Source organism: Neopelma chrysocephalum, unplaced genomic scaffold (assembly GCF_003984885.1).
Source record: "Neopelma chrysocephalum unplaced genomic scaffold, ASM398488v2 Primary Assembly neopelma1_63, whole genome shotgun sequence".
In the NCBI taxonomy this organism is placed as follows: domain Eukaryota; kingdom Metazoa; phylum Chordata; class Aves; order Passeriformes; family Pipridae; genus Neopelma; species Neopelma chrysocephalum.
The window spans coordinates 8,092,454-8,118,806 of record NW_020897720.1 but is presented as its reverse complement, the minus strand read 5'-3'; the positions used below and the strand labels follow the sequence as shown (position 1 = coordinate 8,118,806).

Sequence of the window (26,353 nt, the reverse complement as noted above, 5' to 3'; positions counted from 1 at the left end):
GCTACTGCAAAATGCATTAAATCGCCACATCTGCCTAACCAGTGTATCTGGGGGAAGGATACAGGGAGTGGGATACAGTCCACTGTATTACTGTATCACTTTTTCACCTTCCTGGTATTTAGGATGAAAAGATGATCAAGCCTGTAAAATACAATCCACTACGTGATGACTTGTAAAGTGGTAAAACAGAGACATTGACTTTTCATGTCATTGCACAGTGAAATCCTACCCACAAACGTAAAATTTTTCAGGTTAAAGGCTGAAAGATTTCAAAACCATCTGTAGGTAAGTTGGCTCCCTCCACAGCCACGGAAGCTGGATGTGCTGGGGAGAGCCCAGCCGAGCATCCTGTACAGCAGGTGTTGGAAGCACACAGGCCTTTCAGACACTGGTAGCAGGTCATGCACTAAAACATACTTTGGTGTCATCTGATAATAAAGCAGACAAAATATTACAGCCTCCGATCCACAAGTCCCCCCCCTGCTTCATGGACAAGAACTCTGATGGAACAGGAAAGGTATAAACATTTTCAAAGACAGAGGAGCCTCACTGCTCCAAAACTGCACTTGAAGCAGCACAAGAAGAACTTCAGTGTATTGCCAGAGCAGGGCCAGAAGAGACCTTGGCCATCCCCGTGGTGTCCTGCCCCTGGAGGGCACACAGTGTCACCCAGGGGAGCTCCAGCACAGAGCCCCTTGGCTAAAGATTATCTATCCAAAAAATAGACAGTGGCCAGATTTCTTAAGTAGGTCTTGTCTGTATTGGTAAATCTCAGCAAAGACAATTCCAGGTCACTGTCATCAGCCTGCTCAAGTACTCTGGGAAGAAGGAAAATTGGGGATGAACCAGCAATTGCCAATCAGGCTGTTTTCAGCCCTTTTTCCATGCAATGTCACAAGCTGGAGGTATAGGATATATATGGTGTATATATATTTTCTACCACTATATTTGGGGTTGCAGTGGTTATTCCTATTTAATCAGTCAGTAGGATTCCTATTTACTGGATGCAGCCATAAAAGGTAAAGAAGCCCCAGCAGGCACTGGTAACACCATTAAATATCAGTCCTGACAATGGTAAAATGGGTTTAAAAGTTTGGAATAGTGTGTCGAGAGAGGAGTCTCTTTCCTGAACCAAGGAATAACATAAAGCCCCACTTTCTCCCCTATGTGACTTTTGTCATTATCATCTTTTCTGATTCTTACAAAGCAAACCTAATTAGGAAGCTCTCTCATTAGTCTTCCAGAAAAATTAGCACAGCTTATGCTAATTACTCCTGTAAAATTTAATAAACTCGTTGAAATGGGAATAGTCTAATGAGGTTTTATTTATTGAACTAAGATAACTGTAAGGAAAAAGGTTAGGACACCAGGATATCCAGAGTGGTAATAAAACTACAATTTATTCAATTTCTTCACAGGAATTTTATTGCGAACCTTTTAAATTCAAATATGAGTTACAATTTGAAAGTTAAATCAATCTAGAATTTAATTTAATAACAGGAAGTGCTCTGTGTTTTCTTTAAGTGTGATTACAATACAGCCCTGCCACTGCACTCATAGGAGGAGTTGTGCATTTGTATTGTGACAATAATACCCCTTTTAAAATGAGTTCCTGTTCATCAGATCTTCATCTCAACACATGTAACTCGATTAGCAATAAAATATACAGGCTATGCTAAGATGATACAGACACACACGGATTTCCAAGAAACTTCCTTGGAATTACTGCTCTATAATAGATTTATTTTGTTCTCCAAAGAAAATTTAGATCACTATATGAGTATAAATTTCTTCTGCTGGTACTATAATAGAGCAAAGTATAAAACAATTTTATAAAGGATAAAGTCATATCCTGCTTCAAACACAGCTACATACTTTTTTTTTAAATCCCACATTTTGATTAAATAGAAATACGTGATTCACTTTTCATGTATATCCAGTGTTTGAAAAAGAATACAACACATGTAACTTTGAAGTTGCCAAACAGCCTCTTCTCCAAGTTCACCAAACCACCACAAAGCCAGAGCTCTCCCTATCCCAAGTCTCTCTAACCTCATCAAAGAGAATTAATCAATCCAAAATAGTATTCCAACTTGTCAGAAGAGGATAGCATTTCCATGTAAGTACATAAGTCAAAAATCCCATGGATAGATTCTATGTCAAATTCTATGTTAGGTCAGAGTCTGTGGATTCGCAGGATTTGAGGCAAGAGTTAGATTAAATCCATAGGCAAAGACTTTATCGGAGCGTGGGGCATGTGGGAGTGCTTTAGCCCAAATGGTAAATGAATTCTCTAAGCTCAATGCAAATAAAAATATCTAAATATGGTTTTGCATATCAATTGACATAATAGTTAAAAATTGTGTGCGTGGAGAAGTGACAATGGAGTACAACCAAACACATGGTCTGACTTGTGCAGGCATTTTAATCACAGAACAATTTTAAAGGACTCGTTTTAAGGTAAAAAGGCTCCACATAGATCACTTCATCCTTTCCAAACCAAAGGGGAGAAAAAAAATGAATAGGATAAATGTCACAAGAAACATCACTAAAGCCACTAACTGTATAAAGCACATACTTACTTGGCCTAAATTGTTTGAACTAGCCCCGGCCAAGAAAAGGTTTTAAGTACCCTACTGGGACAGATGCGAAGCGGCAACAATAGAAGCCACACTAATGCAATCCAGGTAACACAATCCTGTTTCAAAAACACGGGGAGGGCTAATTACAGCACTGCTGAGTCAAATTTCTTATACCATTGCAACCCACAGGAACAGGTCAAAATCAAGTGTTATTCAAACCACAGTCATATCAACCTTCTGTATCAAAGTCACAATTTAAAAACCAAGTGAAGAACTTAAAAGCTTAACCCGTTCACAAGCCAAGCACGGTTCAGTGCGGGTGGTGAGGTAGGGTTTGTATTATCAGCTTTAAATTATGTTTAGCTTGCATTTTAAAAAGAAACTTCAAAATTGGTACCTACTGCATCAATTTATGTAAAGACTGAGAAATGGATCACTGCTAGGAAGCTAAAGCTGGTTTTTTTCTGTACCTGTTTTCTTCATTTTGCAGGAAACATATAACAGAAAGCATCCCTGGCTTTCAAAATTTAAAATGATTTGCAACTATCAGTTTTGCATACTAGATAGTTAAACAAAATATTTCTGTAAACCTGCCATTAGCATCTTAACATCTCACTTTCCAGTACAATGAAAAATTCATGTGAATTTTGTAGCTTTCATGTCACTCAAAATGCCACTCTAACACCATGTTTATAGTGTTCAACTCTGCAGCACGCTTACAAAACACAGTTCTATACAGATTTCACTGGGGGGTTTTCTCCCCACACACTTTCTCTGGTATTACCTAATGCTCAGAGGAGATGAAAATATGCCCAGTTAAAATAAATAGAGATATCTTCTGAGATTTAAACATTCTCAGGATTACTTTTTACAGCTAATCAAAACATCAGCTATAAGCTTCCAATATATGCACTTTCTTACCACATTCAACCAAGAACTGTAAGACTGGGAGCTGGGATGAGCACAAGGCTCAACGATGGCCCTGGACCGCTCTCCATGGGGGGCACCCAACACATCAAACCCTCCTCACTTTCTCTCATAAAATGGATGCATGGGCATGGAAGATACTTTAAATTTAATATAGCAAACATAACTGAGACAAGAATGCAAGGAGAAGCCCTCTGCTCTGTGCTCTCAGCCCTGTATGTTTAGGCAGTTCCCTCAGGGTCCCTCTATTCACAGATCAGCTCAAGGGTGTTCCTCTCCCCAGCTGATGACAGACACTTTCAGTGCTTCATGGCCATTTAACTCCTCTAGAGTAATGCTGCATAATAACCTGGTTATCACACACAGCTTTGTACAACGCATTTGGACAATTAAAAGGTAAAAATGGCTCTTTGGCTACCATTTTGCATAATTTGCAAGCACAGAAACTACATGTGGCTCAGAACAACTGAAATAGATGTATTATATTACAATGATTTACTCAGTGATGTCAGATTAGCAATATGGATCTGTTTAAAAACACAATAATTAAGACAGGCAAAAATGAATTAATCAACTGACAATACAGTCAAAATAGTATTCCAACCAAAGAAAATAAGAGGAGGGAAAAAACCTTACATTGCAGATCTATTTTCTTAACTGTTTTTATGCATAAATAAAAGCCTTAAAATGTAGATGGATTGCATCCAACAGAACTACAGTAGCTAAGTGATAATGATTCAAACATTTTTCAAATAAAAGTTAAATATTTATAAGCATCCAACCACATTTCATAAATCACAAACTATTATTATTTTATTCCTGAAGCTTCCCTGGCATAGCATGTGAATTGAGTCACAGAAAGTCAGAAAGAAAAATCTCCTCTTTATGCACATGAATCAGCTACAAGAGCTGGAGCCCTCCACAGAGCAGGGTGCTCCGTTATCCCTACGTTATCCTGCATATGGTCCTTCCAAGGCAATTCCAATTGCAAAGCACAACTAATTCGGTATCAAAAACAAAATTTCATCCGTATATACTCCTAATTCTTCCCCATTAGCAACACAGGGCAGGTGTTTCATTATAATGAGGACAGGGAGGAAAAAAAATGGAAGGAAACAATAGCAGTCCTTACCTGTCAATTATCACTGGATCTGATGGAGTCTCATTTCTGTTGCCACAGCTTTTCTTGTCACAACAGCGGCTACAGAGCAAAAGCGAAAGGATTTAGTGCGACCATTACACTGTAAAATCATCATTACGAACATGGTAGGTTCAAATTGCCGGGTAGAGTTACCGCGCCGGCCCTGCCTGGAAATCAGTCAAATGTAGTGGGTCACATATGGGTTAATTACTATGTTTAACTTCTTGCACAGCTGGTTAGCAACAGAAAATATAAAAAGAGAGGGGTTTTGCCCCCTTCACAAATAATAATTCAAGGATCGCCCAAAACAGGGAGACCTGCCTTTTTGCAGCCTCTTTTCCATAGGGTTTAACAGTTGTCCCACATATGCTGGCACACAAAATAAAGCAGATTTTTCCCTGCTGAGCCTGGTTTTTACATTTGCTTAACGCTTATGTTACACATCCACGAGATATTCCTGCTTCTACACAGCTCTCAGCTACTGGGAACACCCCCCCTCCCCGAACTGCAAAAGCACAATTATTCTCCCTCTAAGAAACACTGGTGTTAATGGGGGAGCTAAAATGCAAGCGCCGTCAGCAGCAGCTTTTTATGCTCGAGCGTGCCTGTTTCCCCAAGTTTTCCGAGCATGTTAATGATCACTAATGCCATGGAGAGCACCGCTCCGGCGGCTGGTGCCCTGCGTCAGGTCAGAGACAAAGCAGGCATGTGAAATATAAGCTCCGTCTCCCAAAGCGCTGCTCCATGGCTGACCTCAAGGCTGGGATTCTTTTGAACTAAGATGGCTCATTGTTTCCTAAGAGAAGTTAAATTGTTGTTTGTGATGATTCCCTGTCAGGGGTTATTGTCTGTAAGGAGCCATAAATATATTGCAGGTAAGTTCATAGGCAATATACGCGTTTACGCTCAGGGTGGGAATCCCTCCTGGTGCATCTAGAGCTCTGGCTGAGGGCTGTCCTGCTCTCCCCACCAGAGAAAGTTCCATCTTTACCCACAAGACCAAGTCCCAGCTAAAAAGGTGAACAAAGCATTCGGCTTTCACCCACCCACCCGCTCCAGGGAGGAAACACCCATCTTGCAAGGAAAGCTCCTGTTTGTGATGTCCCTTAACAGAAAATCCCTCACTGAAGTCAAGGTTTCAAAGAACTAAAAAAAAAAAAAAAATCAAGAAGCTCCTGACCTTCCCAAGCACTTCTTGGTCCCCAAGAGCCTGCTGGATGAAGCCTGGGCAGCTTCTGTAGGGTGAGGGCTGCAGGGACCCCATCCCATGGTGGCACCAAGTGACAGGCAGCGAGGACCACCCTGGCTGCTCTCCCTGGCCAGACCTGAGCACATCTCTCTGTTCAATAAACTTTCCGGTAAACCTCAACCACACACAACCAAATCTCTGGAAACCACCAAGCTTGTTCCCAATGGCATCCCAGGGACCCGCACATCACCCGTATTTCAGCAGCTGTCAGGAGTGACCACTGCTCACTCTCCCTCTTAGATGAACTATTTTCCTTTCCCCAGAAGGTGGAAGAACATCAGGGCAGGAAGAAGCCCTCAGAAATGCCACACTATATAAATAGCCCTATTGGGAGTATGACAAAGGTTCTCTTGTGTTGCTGAACAATAGAGTGAATAATATACAGTTACCCACCAAGATTAGCAATAAAGCAACTAACCACACTAAAGATAACAAAAAAAGGGCCTTTTACAAAAACAGCCTGTTTAAACATGGTTTAAAAAAAAATAATAATTTTGTTTTCAAAGAGAGGAAAATACATAATTCTTTTCACCGCAAAAAGCTTCAAGGCAACTATTCAGGGCTGAAACTTTTCACAGTTAACACATGTGCGGTATCTTCATTTCGGTGGAAGTTACATTGTTTGGCATTGCCAAAAAAAACTGCTTAATTTTACAGCACAATACCACAATTGATCCACCAGAAAATGCAAGAGCCTTGGCACCCTGAAAGTATTAAAATTTAGGAAGGAATAAAATATGCTGTAGGTAAATAGTCATGTGGACGTTTGGGGGCTTTTTTGCCTATAAAAGGACTTGCCATTGGAGTGCAGCTAGAATGTGTGGGGTGAGAAAATTTACCCACAAACAAGGCAATAAAAACTGCTAATCATTTTTAAATGATTAAAATGTAATTAGAAACAGAGTTGGCACAAGTTAAGACAATGCAGTTCTTGTGACTGAAGCGAATCAGGGCTAGTCCTGACATTCTCCCAGCAGACTGGAGGGACAGAAATTGCCAGACTTACTCAGGCAAGCAAAGGTTCCCAGGCTCCCAGCACGAGATGGGCAGATACCACCATCCAAGCATCACCAGGCTCAGAGGTTGGCACCTTCCTGGGGCATTAACCCAGCAGGAGAGGTGGCCACGGGGCCCAGGGAGGGGAATGCCTCGATGTCAGCTCTGGCCACAAGCAGGATGGAGTCAGGCACTGACCACTGGGGACAACCCCAGCTTTGAGTGTGGGGGAAACACTTCATTGCTCATCAAGTGGCCCCCCCCATTTGGGTAGGGCTTCCCAAATGTGCACCCCAATAGCCCCAGTGGTATCAGGAGACCTCACTCCTTGATCACCATCTGAGGGTGATGTGGGAGGGCTGCACGGCTGCCATGTCCCACCATCTGGTGGCTCTCCGGTATGAAAGGAGGCCCCAAATGTTCCTTCATGTTCTAGATAATTGTAGGTTAAACCTGACTTTGTCTCTTGTGTTTTTGCTCCCCCAAAAGCAGAACTCGAGGCCTCTTCACTCTATCTTTTCTATACAGAGAATTAAAACATCATGCAAACCCTGAGTTTCAGACCCGTTTAAAAGTGCTTTTAATTCAATTTGCCTCAAAAGCTTTGGTTTTTAGTGCCTACTTAACACTTGGAAACAAGTTCCTAAATATTCAGCACCCTTTCTCCTTTTCCTGAAAGAATTTTAAAATTCCCAGGAGTTTCTCCAAACCACCTAGAAACCCTCCAGCTCCCAGTAAGGCTCTATGAAAGAGCAGAGAACACCAGCTCTTTGCAGCCAGGAGGACAAGGACTTGTCTTTGCTGTTCTTCCATGACACCTCTCCCCAGGTGGGTCAAGGAGCCACAGCTCACACAAAATGCCACATTGGCCCACAGAAAAAGACTACGAAAATTGATTTGTTTTGGGGTCTGCTTGTTTTTAAAACAAGTAGTCCTTGATAGTGATGCAGCCTCTCATCACAACTTCCTCCAGCTCCTGCAGCCCAGATCTACCCCCCTGCTATTGCCATCCTCACGGCTCATGCCCAAGCCCCACACCATCCCCATCCTGCTCCTTCCGAGGCCTCTCTTTCCCCTGGCCACCACTATCCCCAGCTTCTACTGCTGCCTTTGTCCTCACCCCAACCCTCTTGGGACCTGCTGCCCTCCTGCCTTCTTTCTGCATAGCTTCCTCTTCCTTGTGCTGGAAGATCTCTACCTGCACTGCCTGGCCCCACTGCGGGCACACAGGAGATGGTCTCTTCACCCCCACATCTGTCACCCCCCAGTGCTCCCGTGCCCACCCCGGGGTGGTGGCCGGAGCATCCCCGTGCGAGGAGCCCTGCTTTGTGTGTCTGTGCTCGGCCTTTCCGCGGGGACAATGAACAATGAGAAATTACGGGGCCGTGGCACGTGGCCAGCAAAGCAAAGGCGACTTTCCGATCATCAGCTGCCAGGCTCTAACAAGTCGTCAGCGAGTCCACGTGGGAGATTTTGCAGAAGGTCCCCAGCAAGGTGTGTTTCCTCCCGCAGATGATGCGCTCAGGACAACCCCTGCCCCAAACAGGCTCCTCACCCTGAAGCGTGGAGGTACGGGACCCTCTTGCCAAAATAGCTGTAGGATCTTATTTTAAACAGACAAAACCCATATTTTACTCCAACCTCATTCTCAGAAATCACTGAACCATTTTAGCTAAAACTTTCCAAAGAAAGTCAGCCTGAGGCTGACACCCTGCAAAGGATATTTCAGCCAGAACAGTTTAAGTTTGGCAAAGCTGTAAGCCACTGAAGGTTTCATAATGGAAATTGTTGAGGCAATATTAACTATAGATGTCCCTCCCCATGCTGCCTACAATACTAATAAATTCCACTGAGGCTGTGAATTCTCCCCAGCTATTAACATTTCGCCAACAGTGTAGATTTTTATATTTGACAAAACACAATGAAATCCTTTGAAATAAACAGCTACCTGAAGCAAACCTCAGCTCCACTTTCATACTACAGCCAGGACTCTCCTATACATTTGAATTCTTTGTCTCCTCTGTGCCGTAGCTGTAGTACACTATAAATACCCAGCTTTGTCACATAAATGCAAAGTTTTATTGTGCAGTTAGCCTTGATAGAAAGCACTGCTGAAAGTTGTTTAGAAATTAAATATCTAAAACAAGCTATTTTAAAATACAGAGCCCTCACTATTTCATGTCTGAAATGAAGAAATTTCATCTTAGGGAGAGCAAGCTGTCTTTCACACCATATGGCTAATGGTAGTGCATAGCAATTAGCTGGGCTGATTAATGGGGAACAGACTCTAATTTTATGCTTATAATTGAGGCTGCATTTGCACCCCTGGTGCAAATTCAGCACATCCCAACTTCCACTTACAACAGGCAAGAAATCAAGAGAAACAGAATGGTGTGGAGAGAGAGGGTTTTTTTCTCTTCTAGACCCCTAAAGAGCATCAGATTTGCAATTTAAAAGCGTGTTAGCAGCACAATAGATGACAGATTTGTGCAATAGGGTCAAGCGGCCTGGTAAACAAACAGCACCCTCTTACACACATATAGGCAGCAAAGGAAATGGGTAATATCTAATATGAACTATAAGAAATTTGAATATGTCTCCCCCACCCCATCAGGCACACAACATTTGCCTACTATGGTCAGGTTGTTTTTTTTTCTAGTCCTTCACCTTACAGTTATGAAACACAAAGCAAGGACTAGCACTAAATAAATAGAAGGAGAAGAATAAAGCTTCTGATACAGTGAATTTTAAGAACAAAGAAAGAGCAAAGTGCTTTAATAAAGGGAATGACTGCACGTCTTTCCACATTCCCAGAACAGAAATAATTTTGTCTCAGTCAAAATATATTGAACGGCTGTAAATCTGTAATGCAGGTATTTGGTCTTCTACTTAAAACTCAGTCCACTATATAAAGTTTTGATTTATTTCATCCACTTTATGTTTCTAAAGTATTTGTGAGAAAATTAATGCATCAAAGTAGGTGATTCTGGCTCAGCGAGTAATTCCTACCTCCAAACTTTGCTGATTAAGGATCAGGAGGGTACATCACCCAGGACTAACAACATTCAGACCCTGACGCTGCAGGCACTTGAGCATGTGCTTAATTTTACTCATGTGCCCAGTGTCCATGTCTTACTGGTCTGGTACAGGAGAAAAGCAAAAGGCACTTCAGCCTTATCAGGTCAGGGGCCTCCTTTAATATTTCCATGAATTGTTCCTAGCTAGGTATCCAGAGTGAAAGTGGTGCTAACTGGGCCAATGAATTTTAGGGCAATTACAAGTTGTCAACATGACTGGGTTTCCATTTGGAAAAGGAGAACTGGCCCGGACTCCTCAGCAAAGCAACACTGCAGCTCTGCACAGCAGCAGAAGCTGGGGCACCTCTTAGAGACACCCATCTGCTGGGTTTGTTCTGGAGCTGTAATGGGTTGTCTTTGACTTCCTGGAAGAAGCCAAACCCACTGAATGAAGTAGCCTAGAAAAACACAACGTGAAAGCTAAAATCCCCCAAAATCCTGCAAGGAAGAATTTTGGGGAGGCTGTGCAGGGTTTTGCCCAGGCTGGCAGAGCAAGGAGAGAAGCTCCTTCCTTGTTGGCAGCACAGGGTGCCACCTCCAGCAAGGTTTTATCAGGAGGAGATGTCATGGAGGATAAAAACATGCAGATCCCAAGAAAGAAAAAACACCCAAAAAATAATAATTAAAAAAAAAAATCAGCCAACAGAGAAATTTCCGTCTAAATATTTTGTCAAAGACTCTCCCCTGCAAGGAAACCCTCATCCAAGTTTATTCTCTTAGAAGTGGGTACTAGTTTTTACCCTCAAGTTACTCCTTTTTAGTAAATGTGTTTTGCAAAAGTTACAACGCATGCAATGGCATTTTTACAGTCTTAAAACAACTGATTGTAACAATGAGCTTATGCAAGAATGCCTCGTCTTCCACCAGGGAATTATTTTCTGCCATCGAACAACATGTAACAAATGATTTTTTCAGACATGCAAAAAACACCCACTAACTTTATTGAGACTGAGAGGTCAAGCTCTCCAAGGTGTCAGAGGGGTCTGGGGAAGATGCTGCTTTCTCTGTGGTAAAAAGGAAGTAGAAGAGGCTTCACCTATTTCAATCAGCCAGAACAGAGAAGGAAGCAGCTGCAGAAGTTTGGGGGAGAAGATATTTGACTGTCCTGAATTTAAGTCACCAACCCCAGGCAGGGCAAGAGAGCACAGGACAGAGCCAAATCTGCATGGGGGAGTTTAAAGAAAATCAAGATGAAGAAATCTTTTGCATGGAGGAGCATCACCTGCTCCACTCCATCCGAGCAAGGACCTCAAGTGAGCAGCAACCAGGACAGAAAAACCTCCTGACCTCACGCCTTAATGTGCATCCAGAAAAAAAAAAAAACAACAAAAAAAACTGTTTTGTCATTTTACTGAGGAGTTTTTGTTGGGAATTGGGGGCAGAGACATTTATTGCTAGAAGACTGTAATAGACTGTTAATTTTGGTGAGGAGACCTTTTGCAAGCTACAGTGTCTAAATGAAAACCAGCAGCGTTCTGTTAAGAATAACTCTTTATAAATAATTGAAAACTAGTGTGACGACTGAGACCTTGCTGCTAATTACACACACCGAACTGTGTTATTTTGGGATTGTTTAATGCAAGAAAGATAAATTTAAGTCCGAAAATAGCTGCAGGTTCAACCTAGATTTTGAGAGACAGATTCATCTTCTCATCACTAATTAAGTGGAAGCGGGGTATTTCTTACCTGCACATTATTTCATGCGTGAGCAGAACTCGGCACATTTCTGGGTTCTTGTCTTGGCCTTCATATACTATCGCCTAGAAACAAAACACAATTTTCAGTTGTACATCAGGTTGAGTTTGGAGAAAATAAAAATGCATCACGGTAAGGAAAGGCGCAGCCAGAGCTTCAAACCACGGCACGGGCTAAAGAGACCACGGTGTCTCCACCGAACCTGCTCCAAGTCTTGCAGCTGGAAAAAACACAAGCTGAGTACGGCTAAATTCCCTCCTCTCTGTTGCACATCTCTTGAGCAGTGTGTAGGATGGGTTTTTTTAGTAGTCAAGACAACCACAATTTTCTTTTCAATTCAGAATAAAATATAAACCTAATAGCATTAAAAGGAAAAAAAAAAAAAGGGAAAAAACTCAGCAAGGCTTGGTATACTTTGGGTCCTATTCATTAAAAAAAAAAAAGGACAAAAAAGAGAGAGCTCATGCATTTTTAATTACAAAAGCTGCACAGCCCCGGCATTTTCCTGGTAGCTCCTGAGAAAACACTTGGGCCTGATTCTTCCCTTGAACCTCGTGATCCACCACTTTCCAGAGAGCACCTCTGGAGTTACAGGGATATAAATAAGTGAGGAGCAGGCCCTACCAGAGCAGAGGAGACCAAAACAAACAGAGGATCAACCGACTTCAGAAATTTGACTCTGAGACAGCACGGGGAAAATCCTTTAAGCTAAAACTGTGGAAAGACAGTGTATTCACATTTCAAGAAGAGTCTACTTTTGCTCCCACCAGCAGAACCAGCAACGAGGGATCGGCATTACACACTAACTAGGTTAGTGCTCACAGCCCCTGCAGGACAGGGTTGCCATCTCATCCCAACAGTTATGTTTTCCAACCACCCCTGGTCCCGGGCACGAGACCCCCAGCAGTAAAACAAGAGTGAAAAGAAGCTTCCTTTGCAACAGCATCTTTAGACGGCAGTGAGGTTCCCAAATCTTTTAGGGTGCCACTCCAGAGCTGGGATCAGAGTCCCAGCCTTGGAGGAATGACCACCACTCCTGCATCTGAGCATTGGCACTACCCTTGAGCTTGGTGTGACCTTTTCAGCCCTGAAAATACAGACTTTAAAAGAAGAAATTCGAGGAAAAAAAACTCTGCAGGTAAAATGACATCTGTTATGGGTATTCCTAAACCTAATGATAAAATAAATATTGAAATTTAATGATTATGCTATATGGATGAAATAAATTTTAAGGAATGAGACCACTTTGAAATTGAAGTGTGGAAAATACTGACAGAAAAATAAGTTACTTCAATATAGGATGAAGTAGGATCATATGAACTGTTTCCCAGTCCTTACAAATATAACCTACTAAAGGTCAGAGGTGTTGTACCTCCAGAGGGGGCAAAAATCTCAGGACACAAATCTGAAGAAGCATGAGCTGACTTTCAACACCATTTAAATAGTAACATACAATACTGATATTATGCATTATAAAATGATTTAATAATTCCATAAGCAATATCAGGAATGGGTCTGTGTTACCTTACCTTTGCTAGTTTTAATTTTTTAGTTTCAGTTTTGCATTCCTCTAAAACCTGAGAGCCAGTGGGGTTGGGGTTTCACTGCTGATAAAGCAGAAGCCTCCACTGTCTTTGCCACTGATTGGCACAGAGTTTCACCTGATTTCTGCCCCCTCGTTTCTAGCAGTGAGGCAGAACACCTGTGAAACCAGCATTCCTGTAAAGAAGACACGTGGAAAGTCCCCCTAACACAGATATTAGCAACCCCCTGACCCCAGCTGGGACCTTGAGGCACTTCCCCGTCAGTGCCCAAAAGAGCTACAGTTTGCAAGAAGCCTTGGAAAATGGCATTACAGTCATCCCTGTGTTACAGCAGGAGATGGAACAAATTTAGAAGATCCTCATTTCCAGCATTAAAGGGGAAGATGGGAGAAGCATCTTCCAGCCAAAACCAGAGAATCGAAGTAACTGGCTGACACCTGGTGGGGTTGATCAGTGGGGACACAGCAAAGACGCCAGAAAACCCCAAATCAGTTTTCACCTGGTGGGACAGGCCAAGGCAAGGAGGAAGCTGACGGCACTTTTTGGACTTCATCAACAGTTAAAGAATAATTGGCCTCTGAGAATGCAGAGCAAGGGGGAAAGAGCAGATCTGCCCCTGAGGTCTTTAGTAAGGACAAGCACCTCCAGTTCCTCATCACCTCCAGGCAATCAAAGCGTGACACGGGGTAGCAGGGCCTGAGAGAGGGCTGCTGGACTTGCCTTGTTCTCACACTCTTAAATCTTAAAATAAATTTACCCAGTATGGGTTATCTTGTTGCCAGTGGGCCAAGGAAGCAGTAGAAATTACAAACCAGAACACAAAATTTACTTTCCTTTTTTCCTCTCCCTTCTCTCCTCCTCTCCCCTTTCTGCTGCTGTGCTTACTTAACCTCCAGGTACCCACTTAAATAACTCAACTAAATAGCAATAATGAACGGGAAGAGTCAACACTGTGGTACATAATCACCTTGTCTGTTGTGTTTAGCATCAGTGATCCCTTCTTTGCGTGCATGACACTCTTCTGCCTTCCTCTACATTAAGGATTTGCTTTTCACTTTATTTGCATTCAATTATCGAAGTTGTACCCATGCACATTTTGTTTTCTCCACGTTCAGCACAGCTACTCCCGCATACCCTATTCCTGCAGGAATTTCTAGGAAATTCTAGGAAGCGGGAGGACTTGCTGAGTTAATTTCTGAGCAGCTCATCCCCATCTCCCATTCCTGTGTCCCAATTCACTTGTGCGAGCGGGTGTGCAAAGCACCAACTGTTTGCTCCCATGAATGGCTGCCCCAGAGCACGGCAGATACTCGACCGCCTCGCAAACCGCGCTGCTCTAAAGCATTAATTCTACAATTAGTTTCAAAAGGGAAACAGGAACTGCTAAAGTTTCAGATCGTTAGAGCTGCCAGAAGTATTTTTACAGGAAGGGTCTACTACGTTACTGTTGCGAAAATGTTTAACTCTCAGATTTGAAAAGCTACTCCTCTTAACAAAAATATCTTAATTTTTTTTTTAATTATGATTTTTTTTAAGTTCAGGCTTTAAAACAGGATGGTTGTGTCAGGATTCTCTGTCACACCAACATCGTCGTGATTTTTGTCAAATGGGGATCACATTAATGAGAGATAAAGTGAAAGTTACAGTGCATAAACTTAGACCACAGCAGAGCTAAAAATAAGCCTGCAAATACACATCAGGGTTGCACAACAGAACACCAGCAGAGGAAATGCAAAATTATAGACTTTGTTTTTTTCTTTTTGTTTACTTTGTGTAGTTTTAACTTGGTGTTGTTTCATAAGCATTTGAAAATAGCTTTTCTACTCCTGAGCAACTTAAACATTTCCCTACAAAATTCATCTTCCATTTTGCAAGCAGTTATTCACCCAAGTAACCTTTCTACAAGAAGTCCCAGCATGTAACAATCACTCATGCACAAGCAGATTTCAAAATCAGGTCCTGAAAAATTGGTGTCAAAAATATAATATTTCCTCACTTCCACATAAACAAAAGCTGCATAAAAAGTTAAATTAAATGCAATTCACTGCTTGCCAGCAAATAAAAATTCCTAAATTGAGCACATTGCAGTCAATTGCGTCCAACGATTTGCCTAAACTTTTCAGCGACAGAGTACATTATAAAAATAATTTAAAAAATTAAAGATAAAAGGAAGGAGAGTAATATAAAAGTCGAGACTACGGTTCTCATATAATCCACTTTTTCCCCAATAAAGACAGCAGGATAAAGCAATAAAAGAGTTGATGAATAATTTGGAAAAATATAGAGCCAGATTTTGTCCTTAACCATTCCTGACTAAATCCAGATTTGTGCTGGTACAACTGAGGGCAGAATCATCTTGTGGTGTCGGTTTGCCAGTCGGTTTGCTTTCGGAACTGGACGAAAAACAATCTTGAAGGAACGAGATCATGGTCATTATATTACTCAGTTATGTCATGGCCTTGATTTTAAAAGAGTAAGAGAAGGAGAGAAATCACCAACATGCATCTAAACCCACTTGCTTTCAAATTCCTCGGCTGCTTCACAAAACAAAGTATCTCCTTTACAGAAATAAAGGAGAAGGAAAAACTCATTAAAATTAGGGTCTTTTCCAAAGCAGAACTAAAATTATTTGGAATTACATATATATGGCCGTACACACAGGGAGAAAATAAAACCCTGGCCCCTCCGAATTCAATAGGCGCTTTGCAATTGACTTCAGATGGGCCAGAGTCTCACCCAGGGAGGATTAGGCTTGTATCCACTATATATCTACACAGAAAATACTGTGAATTACACTTATTTGGCTTCAAATCCTTAACCCTTAGTTACCCAAGGTTTTACCCCTTCCCCCAGCAAAATTCCAACTCATCCCAGTGAGGTTTATCCCAGACAAGCAGCGGAGTGCTGGTCCCGGGGCGAGGACAGGGAGTTCTTGCTCTGTCTCTCAACGCACAATTCAGAAGCATCTAATTATTTTATCCAGTCTCTCTCTGCCTTTGATTCACAGCCTGCTTATCGATGTATTCACACAAATTAAATAAATTTATCTCTCCTAATATGTTCATTTTTAATGGTTTTCAAACATTCACATGGAAACAGCTCTAGCGTAAATATCCCAGAACAAATGGCTGTATATTATACAGGAGGGAGCAGTTGGGCTGCCAGACTGGGAATGCACCAGGCCATCTGGCTCAGGCAGTCTCTCCAAAATCCTCAGCTTTGTTTTCACCCTCAGACTCCAAACAACACATTTTCCACTGTGATGAGTTTACATTTTCCCAAACACAGGTCCTGATCATGCATGCAAATTCCAAACTTCTCCATTCCTCTCTGTACAAGAAAATTAAAATCACCTGCGTTTCTGACATCTCACCAAAGGCACAAGAAAGCTGCTAAAATCTGGTGCAATGTAAACTTTCCCTGTCACAGGGGTTAGGTTTTGTTTTATGTTTGTGTGAAATTTCTCTGAGTCTGCTGAGGCTCCTCTGAACTTATTGATAACATTTTTTTTTCCCATGCATGTAGCTGCTAGAGAAGGGCCATGCCATGCACAGAATAGGAGCTGATCAAATATCTGCAGACATCAGAGAATGACAGAGAAGTCAACAGAAAAACCATTTGCATCCGGAGTTATAGTACTGAAAGAAAAGCAAAATATAAACAGAGTTTAAGATTTTTGACTCATGAGGACTCTCAGAAATAGACAATAGCAATCAAGCAAAACTTATGATTCTTAAGATGCCTGAGCCATATTAGCATCCGTTATATCTTATGGATGAGAACGGCTGAAGGAAAAATGGGTGGGGAAGAAGTATTTCAGATTTATTTCCTCCATCTTTCCTAATAGTGAAATATCTCAACTTTATGAAAATACAGCCAAAGAAATAGAAGGCATCTCTTCTCCATAAATATATTAAAATCCTTAGACTTGCCTAAAAACTCCGGTTTTATTAGAGCAAACATATTTCACGTTTTGCAGGCAATTTCAAAATGCATCATTGTTAGAGCCAGACCTACTGCGGGAGGAGCTGCTGCTTTACGGAAAGGAACAGCTATAAAGTTTGGGATCCTACAGGGTTTTGAACGCATTAGGAATGTGGTCCTGACATAAAATGAGGTGCCAATATAACGTAAAAGAAAATTTAATTAAGCCAGTTTTGACAATGAATGTTGTTACCCAAACTGAAAAAAAGAACTTCTCCACCACATGAATGATTTGTGTGTAGAATTTACAATTTTTAAATGATGGGGACACATTTTAAGACCGCTGAAAGCCAAATAATTCCTGTCTCACCCAGCGTTTCTCCGGGGCCACCACCAAAGGCCAAGCGCGTCATCCCAAATGCAACTCAAAACGATGCACTTTGAACCAATCCTGCCTGGGTTTCCCGTTTGGAAGTCCCACAGCCCACACTCCCAAGGAGCGCACGAGCAGCCGAAGCTCATGTTTTGGGGTAGAGCCTGCACAGTTCGTCCTACAGCCCAGATCTGCCCTGGGATGCAGCTCACAACAAAACTCTTGGTTACTTCAGTAGCGCCACTCTCCAGCCCCGCTTCCCGTCCTGCTCCACAGCTGACAGAGAACACACACACGCGCACCAGGACGTGCAGATCCCTCTGTTCCACCCATGACAGGACTCCTGCTCTGAGTTTCTTAGCTGGGCACAGCCACATGAACAAATCCCTGACTTATACAGATCAAGAACACTTAGGAGAAGGAACATCTACACTTTATTACATACACAGCCCCCAGCACAGCCAAGCCCTGCCTACCTGCTGGTAGAATACATGCTGCTGATGGGACATTCACATTAAATCTCTGAGCAGCAATCCAATGTACAGAAATCTAGGTCTGATTTGCTTTTATCTTACTTAACTTACTAATCTGCAACCATCCAAACCCTTGCAATTTGTAACTGTGAGACAAAGAGAATACATATAAATCTGACGTGTCCATATTTAAAAAAAAAAATAATATAAAAAAAGCCACAGATACTTTCCTGTATGATCTGGGGAACCTAGCTCATTCAAGCTTTGCTTCTGTGGGATTTTTAATTTGCCACCAGAAACCTCAGAGTAGCTGTAATTTTAGTCTGGGAATTCACAATTATCGAGTGTGTGAATGTGTGTGTGTGAGGACTGAGAAGATACTTGCCAGCTGAAACGTGTACGCTTCTGCAACAGTTTCATTTAAAAGTAATCATTTCATTATCCAATTTGTTCTGAGCGTCATGCATTAAAATACTACACCTTCAAGTAGACTGACAATATATATTTAACTTTCATTAAAAATTAAAGAATTTTCAGACAGTCTTTGCAATATTTAATTACAGTTTGATGATTTGAAAGTTACTTGAGAATCTTCTATATAATTCACTGTCATAAAATATAAATGATATATTCAACATTTGGGTGAGCTTCTGTCATGTGTTGTACTTCACCTCCTAATAAGCATTCAGTAACCGACGCAATCCCAACTCTGCAATAATTTCACTTTTTAAAAGAAAGAATTAAAACAGAGGAAGGAGAATTTAGCATCCGGCCCCCAAAAAAATTCAGAGCGACACACGCCACAGTTTTGACATGACAATGCCCTATTTTTCATAAGCAATTATAGTCATGCCTAAAGAAATTGTATGCATGAAATTAATACGTAAGCAAACATGTTTGTGTCTAAAATAGCCTTTCGCTCCCTGTTTTCTAATCTAAGTTCAGAGAGCTTTTGTTCTCAAATCCCCACTTCTCAAACCCGCCGCACTTTCCCCAAAATCTGTAATTTGCACTAACTTTGTTTTTCTAAGACTTCCTGAAATCAGAGATATTTTTTTTTCCTTCTTCTTCATTGTGAGCGTGCTTTAAAGCTACACGGTAGGTTTTACAAATAAACTGTATCTCGGGGATTTTTTCCCCTTTCTCTCCAAAGACCCTCTGATGACTTGATAATAATGAGAGACCAAGAGGTCAAACAGTGCCTTAGGATGAACTCTTCATATGCAAGATGCCTTTGTTAAGAAAATTATTTTGAATCCATTGCTCTCCATGAGTCCAGGGCTCTGTTTTCAACAGGATTATGAGCAGAGACTTCTGCATTTCCGTAACGATAGGAAAGCTTTTTAAAGATAATATTTATTGATAGTCTTTCTCACACTGTCTACACTGAATTACACAAGCTCCAAAAGGACTAAAAAGAGTTCATCTATCAGGAAGATTTTGTTGCTTTTAACAAAAACTAACCAATTTATGCCTGAAAAACAAGGAATGACAGCAAACACTTTCCAGGGTTTTTTTATGAAGAAGGGTATGTTGCTGCTGTTTTAATTCCTACAGAGAATGGGCTCTGTTTGGAAGTGTACAGTGTAACAGAGTTCAGATGCACAGTGGATTGTCTAGCAAAATTCATCCAAGTTCCTTTTTTCTTTTTTTCTTTTTTTTTTTTTTTCTGTTGAAAGACAGTCTTCAATAGCAGGAAGAGATGTTCTGGGACCATCAAAGAGAGTTTTGTAAAACAAACTCAGCCCTTAGAGCTTTATGTTTTTATGTTTTACTATAGAAAAGAAACCCAAATACAAGCCAAGAGTTTTGTGTCTACAGACAACACACAGGGACTGACTTTTCCTACTGGTACAAAAAAAACCCTTAATGTTTTTCTTAAATAAAATTTAAGAATTTTCTTTAACAAGTAAAACAGAGTAGGAGGGGAAGAAACATATTTTAAGGATGAAAATGCTTAAAAGTGATCCCAACTATTTGAAAGAAACGTATTCTATGAGGAAAATATTCTGACAGGAGCAGAAGAAAAAGCCAGAGTAGCAATTAGAAAAAAAATTAAAAAAAAAAATAGAGAGAAAGATTCGATTTGTTCAGATAGTCCCTTTGTAACAATGCGGGTTTTAAACAGAAAAGTATTTTTTACAGGTATGCACGCACGTTATTACTCTGTTTGGGAGAATAAAGTGCAAGCTTAAAATGAGGATTAATTCCACTGACAATCCCTGCTGTCCTCCCGAGTCCGATAGCGAGCTCGCTGCTACTCGCGCCGCGATTTGGGGAACTATTCCGACATGCAAACGTGCCACGATACAATCGCTCCACCTTTAACCCACGGACCCGGCGGCAGCGCAAAGAACGGACGGACCGACAGAGCCTCGCGCCGGGGCAGCGGCTTGTGCCGGCGGCGCTCGGGGGCTGGCGAAGGCCGGAGGTTAATTCTTATTAATTAAGCGGCAAATCCAGCCCCAGCCCTGGCTGGGATGGCTGGAGGGTCGCCTGTATTTTTCTCCCCCAGCCCGGTGGCAGGCAGGGGTCCCACGGGGACCCTCCGCGCCGCCCCGCAGCCCCGACGCCGCAGAGCGGGGAGCGCGGCCGTGCCCGCGGGAGGCGGCGGCCCCTTCCCTTCCCTTGCCCGCCGGGGCAGAGCCGCTCCGCCGCGGGGGCGGGTTTCGGCTCCGCGGGCCGCCCCGCCACCCTCCCGGGGGCCGCCCCGACGGCTGCCACCCCCCCCGGCACCCCCCTCCTCCGCGGGCGTTCCGCAACACCCACCTGCTTGGTCATGGAGTCGATGAGTCGCACGTAGAAATCCTGCTCCGTCCTGATCCCTGAAACAAGGCAGAGGAGTGAGGAGCGGGGCAGCGCGCCTGGGCTCGCCCGAGGGCTCGGGCCCGCCGGGGCCGCCCGTGTCCCCGCAGCGCCCCGGCACCGAGTGCGGAGGTGTGCGGAGCGGAGGGGAGCCGGGGCAGCGGCTCCCCGGCCTCTGGTGGGCTCTGAAGCCGCGGAGGCGGCGGGGGGCGACGGGGCTGACACCGGGGGCTCCCAGCCCTTACCATTGCTGTAGAGCAGCTGCAGGCGGTAGTGGATCCCGTTGTTGGTCTTTTCACTGTTGGCTTCCTGATGTCAAAGGGAGCGCGGGAGGCCGGAGGGAAAAGGAAAAGAGTATCAATGAAGTTTCTCCATCATTCGCGCGCCGGGTGCCCCCGGGGCTGGACGGGGCAGCTTTCATCCCTCTCTCCTGCCCCGGGTATAGCGAGGGATCAGGGGACACCTCCTCCCCGCCTGCCCTCTGGGACAGGGGAAGAGTGAGGTGCCCGGGAGGCCGCAGTGGTTCCCGGGACGAGCCGACGCCGCGGCCCCGGGGGAGTGGAGCAGAGAGGAGGGCCCGGGAGAGGCCGCCGAGTCCCCGCGGGGCACTAGGCTACTCACCTTCTCCTTCTCCACGAAGCCCACGAAGGCGGTGCGTTCGATCTCCACGGGCTGCCCCTGCCGGTCGTACAGAGCCAGGACGAAGTGGAAAAAGTTGGACTTCCTCAGGTTGGAAGGCGGCTGTTTCTCGAAGTGAGCCCGGGCCAGACCCACTCCGCTGGGACCAGAAACACGCGAGTTAGCAGCAGCCCTGACGACGCGGCCTCACGCCCCCCGAGCCGACTGCCGGGCCCGTTCCTTCCCCCTCCGGGACCCGGCTGGGCCTCCCCCGGGGCTCAGCATCCCCCCCTCCCCCCGAGTCGCCCCGGAGCTTTTCCCTCCGGGCGCGGGGAAAGGCTCAAACTCCGAACCCCGCGGAGCCCCGACCCCATCCCGCCCTGAAGCGAGCCCGAGGCCCCCAGCAGCCCCCCCGGCCCCGGTACCCACCAGCCCTCCCCAGGGGCCGTGCCCGCCCGCAGCCGGCCCTGCATGGCGGCGGAGCCGCGCTCAGCGCCGCCGGCGCGTTGCCCCGCGGAGCAGCATCGGTCCTGCCACTTCTCAAACTCGGCTCGGAGCTGTCACCCCAGCGCCCATGTGCCTTATCTTGCAGCCTCAGTCCTGTGAGCCTTTCCTCCTGCGCCGGAGCGGTGGGTAAACACCGAGCTCAGGAGACAACTTGAAATATTTCAGGGTTGTCCCTGCAGAAACTTTCCTTTCCTTAGAGGGCTCCAAAGGGAGGGGTGTGGGGAGAGGTGGGAGACACAGGGAGATGTCAACATTAAACTGATGCCGGCTCCAGGGCTCAGGCTGCGAATCCGGCATCAGGGTTTGGTTCGTGCCTTTTTTTTTTCGCGGGGAAGAGGATGGGAAGAAAGAGAAATAAGAGAGAAAGCGTGGGTGCAGCTTCGCCAAAACCACCTCCTATTTGGACCTCTTTTTAAAAAATCTAAGATAAGTGACAGTGGTTTTACTAAGGGAATTCAAATTAAATTTCTCCTGAAGAAAGCTTTGCAAACTCCCTGCTTATCGGAGGAAAAGAAAAGGAGCTGCTGATTGTGACGAGGATAGGAAAGCGAGGTAGAGAAATATATTTTGGATACATCCGTGCACAACTCGCTGCTTATCGGAGGAGGAAAGTGTCATTTGGAGATCTCAAGACTAAATCAGCAGCAAACATAGTTTTGAAAACTCCTTCCTCCGAGCGAACACAAGGGGCCAGAGAGATGAAACCCACCTATCCGTACCTAGCGAAACTCGCTGCTTCCTTTATTATTGTTATCATTATTTAATAAAAAGTCATTCCTACGGGACAATAGGGATAAATATTTAACTGGCGACATCTACGCGAAACTCACTGCTGGTAGCAGAGCTCCAGGGCAGGGTTTTTGTTGGCGCGGGGGGGGAAAGGCGCTGCCCGCGGGGAGCAGCGCTGCGGGCGGGGAGCGCCCCGGGGCGCGGAGCGGGGCGCGGAGCGGAGCGGGCGCGGAGCCTGCCTACCTCTGAGCGGCCGTGCTGGCGTCCAGGACGCCGGCTCCCTGCATCCACGTCCGCACCGCGTTCATCCCCGCGCCGAGGGGCTCTTCCTTCATGCTGCTCCCACTCCGCTGGATGCTTTCCTGAATCCCAAACATGAATCAGAAACAACAGCGCAAATCTTCCTTCTTTACTCGAAATTTTAAAAAGTGATAAAATCGCCAGGCGGACTGTTATATGTGGGTTTTTTGATTTCTCTCCTTTTTCTTTCTCTGCAGCTGATCTCTGGAATCAAAGCAAGTCGGAGAAAGCAATCACAGGCACGGACATTAAAAAAAAAAAATCCAGAGGCAATCAGAGCCCGGTTTTGTTGCTGCTGTTTGCTGCGTGTGCAGTTTGTTTGGGTGCTTGGAGGGGCTGGCGGGGTGCTGGGGGCTGGTTGCAGCGCTCACAAGCCGGAGGAGTACTTGAAGTCCCTTTTGTATGAAGACACCCCTCGGATGGCAGCAGGAAAAAAAAAAATCTCAGATGGCAGTTTAAGAAACAATAGGACGAACGGGAGCTGCGGCAGGCTCTGCTACATCAAGTGTCATTTTCCAGTGACAAGAGAGGCAAGTCCCCCCCCCCTTCTCCCCTCTCTCTTTTCTTTCTTTCTTTTCTCCCTCTTTCTTCTCTCCTCTCCCAGCCGAAGCGCTCTCCGCTCCTCTCCTCTCTCCTCCCTCCTCCAGCCGCGCAGGAAGCGAGTTGCCGGAGCCGGGCGCACGCCGGGAAAGGGAGCGAGAGGGGCGCACCCGCGGCGGCGGCGGCGCGGACGGACGGCCGGAGGGAGACCCTGGGGCTCCCCGTGCCCCCTCCCTCTCCCGCAGCGCCGGGCGGACTCGCCGTCTCTCCCTATGGGAGCCACTTTGACTGTCCCCGCCGCCGAACACGAGCCCCGCAGCCCCGGCGGGCGGGGGGCGGTGCCGCTGCGGACACGCCCCCTCATTTGCATCGCGTCACCGCCCCGCCCCCGCCGCGCCGCCGCCAATGGGCGCCCGAGAGTCGCCGCGGCGGGGGCGGGGTCGCACCCCCTCATTAGCATAGCCCCGCCCAGCCGGCCCGGCCGACCCGCGGGGAAGTTGCCTCGGACCCCCCCGGGGCGGGGGGACCGACACGGGCACGGCCGCGCCTTTGTTCGGTGGCGGTGGGGCTCGGGGATCACCGGAGGGGACACGGAGGGGCAGCCCCGCTCCCCGCACTGTTCCCCGAGCGCCCGGGGCCGGCTCTCGCCGTGAGGGCTCCGCGTTCCTCGCCCCCGCACAGCCCGCACCGCCGGCACAGCCCGAACGCGGCACTGCGAAGTGCGAGGGTGGTCGAGCCATCCCCGCTCCCCTGGGGATCCCCCTCCAGCGCCAGGCTGCCGACCCCGACTGCCCGAAGCTGGGGATGCCCCGTGCCCGCCGGCCCCTGCCCCGCCGGCCGTGGCCGCTCTGCCCGAGCCCGGGGAGGAGAGGCCGCCTCTCGCAGCGGGGTTATCCCTGCTGGAAACACGCGTAGGGGGAAACTTCCCCGCCGCAAATCCCCGCTGGACCCTCGTCGCTCGCCCTGGCTCCTGCTCCGCTCCCGGGAACGCTGCGCTGCTCTGCGGCACAAGCACTCGATTTCCGAACAGGACGGTTCGCGGAGAAAGTTCCTTCTTTTTGTTTTTGTTTGTTTGTTTGTTTTCCTAGGAAGTCCGATTTTTGTTTTCCTAGGGAAAATAATAATAGCAGTAAAACCAATTCCTGCCCTCGCTAGGGAAGAGCCGGGCTGGCTGCGAGGCGGCGGAGCGGGCGCAGTCCCGCACCTCTCCGCGGGCTCCCCGACCTGCCGCCCGCCTCTCTCCCCGCATCACCCTCCAACCTTTCCCCGCGCAACTCGTTCCCGTGAGCCCGGGATCTGGCCTCTGTCACGGGCTCTTGCCGCGGATGGGAGCTCGCTGTGCCGGCTGAATGGGTTATGCTTCCCCAAACACTGCCGTGCCCATCTTTGCACCTATAATAAAACAAAACTCCGTGCATCCCGCAAGACGGGCAACTCGCTCTCTCCAGGGCGATGTCACACCGCAGAGGCTTGAGGGGGATCCCCCGACCCGTTGTGTGAAGGGTAATCTCTGAAATGTCTACTTTATCTCTGAATTGCTCCCGTGTCCATCCATCCCCTCACTCCGTGCTCCGAGGTGCGGGAGATGCTGCCCCGGGAGCGGCGGGCGGCTCCCGCCCGCCCCTTCAAGGGGCTGCAGAGCTCCGTGAAGGGAGCGGGCTGCCCGAAGCCCAGCTAAGGGCCCGGAGAACAGCCAGCCTCGGTGCGACACGCTCTGAGCACCGCTATACAGCTCCAGAGGCTCCCTAAGGCAGCCCGATAACTGTATAGGACCCTGTCCCAGCCACCTGTACATCACTTGGTGTGACACAGCCGCCTGAGCCCACAGCTAAGCCTCGGGCAGAGAGCTCTCCCTCCAATTCAGGCACAGAGCCCGCTGCCAGCACCTCACTGGCACTGAGAAACTGCACCCCATCTTTGGCTTTAGGAGAGTCCACACACAAAACAACCCCATCCCAAGCTTGCTGCGATCCCACACAGGAACTGCCACAGACAGAAAGTTTTCACATTCGCTGAAGATGATATTTGAACCTTCTCATAATGCTACTGTGTCATATCGCAGGGATATGTAGAAGAACACGGACATACTGCCACACATGAGTATTTACACCATAGGTATTGCATAGGAGCAGTTTGGCTCCTGCAGTGCTCCGGCTTATTGGTCTTCCTCCGGCTGCTGCTGTATCAGTTGTATCATATCCAGCCTAAATGCCTCCATGGTGAGATACATTTTGCAATTAAAAGCTATTTGCACCTGCACTGATTACTCCTTTCCCGGGGCAGGGATCTGCCCAGGGAGGAATAATGCATTTGAATCAATATACCGAGCAGTTGGCAGATTTTGCCCTTCAAATCTGTTCAGGGGATCAGGGGACCGTTTCCATGCATTTTCCTGGATGCTGAAAGGAACAGCATCCCAGCAGCAGTGTGAGGGCACCTCCACCGGGCAGGGACAGCCAGCCACGACATTAAGAGTGACAAGTTCTCCACTGCTTTCCTCCTTATAGAAGATTTGTGCCTCTGTGTCCAACACACAGGAAGGTCTGGGAGTCTCCTGCTGAAGGCTGGGGGAGATGTCCCACCTGGGGCTTACGGATATTCTCAAAGCCAGTGACTAATTGCTACCAGGACGAAAGAGTTAAACACTGACTCGACCCCCGCTGGAGGAGTGTGAAAGAAAAGCAGAGGGAAACAGGGAGGGGGTGAGAAAGTTAGGACTTTGGGAGTAAAAAAAAAAAAAAAGGGAGAGAGAAAGTGAAAAAACTAAAATAAAGTAAAATTTTAAAAAAGAGCTGTCACCAGGCAAGGAGACTTCTGTGCTCCATCCACCCTGCAGACGCCAACCCTGCATATTGAGGTTTTGATTTTTAAAG

The 26,353-nt window shown here is 46.0% G+C and overlaps 1 protein-coding gene across 8 annotated transcripts in view; it reads right to left on the bottom strand.

The window, feature by feature from the left end:
• EBF1 (EBF transcription factor 1) overlaps positions 1–23,646 on the bottom strand; it is a 274,437-nt gene extending 250,791 nt beyond the window's left edge. For all 8 annotated transcript variants that reach the window (XM_027682769.1, XM_027682771.1, XM_027682772.1 and 5 more), the window contains exons 1-6: positions 22,884–23,646; positions 21,408–21,564; positions 21,032–21,095; positions 20,751–20,806; positions 11,659–11,732; positions 4,642–4,710 (exon numbers count right to left, since the gene is read on the bottom strand). In XM_027682769.1, coding sequence (XP_027538570.1) covers positions 4,642–4,710; positions 11,659–11,732; positions 20,751–20,806; positions 21,032–21,095; positions 21,408–21,564; positions 22,884–23,017 — 554 coding nt within the window. In that variant the 5' untranslated portion in view covers positions 23,018–23,646. The remainder of the gene's footprint in view (positions 1–4,641; positions 4,711–11,658; positions 11,733–20,750; positions 20,807–21,031; positions 21,096–21,407; positions 21,565–22,883) is intronic.
• Positions 23,647–26,353: the final 2,707 nt, after the last annotated feature.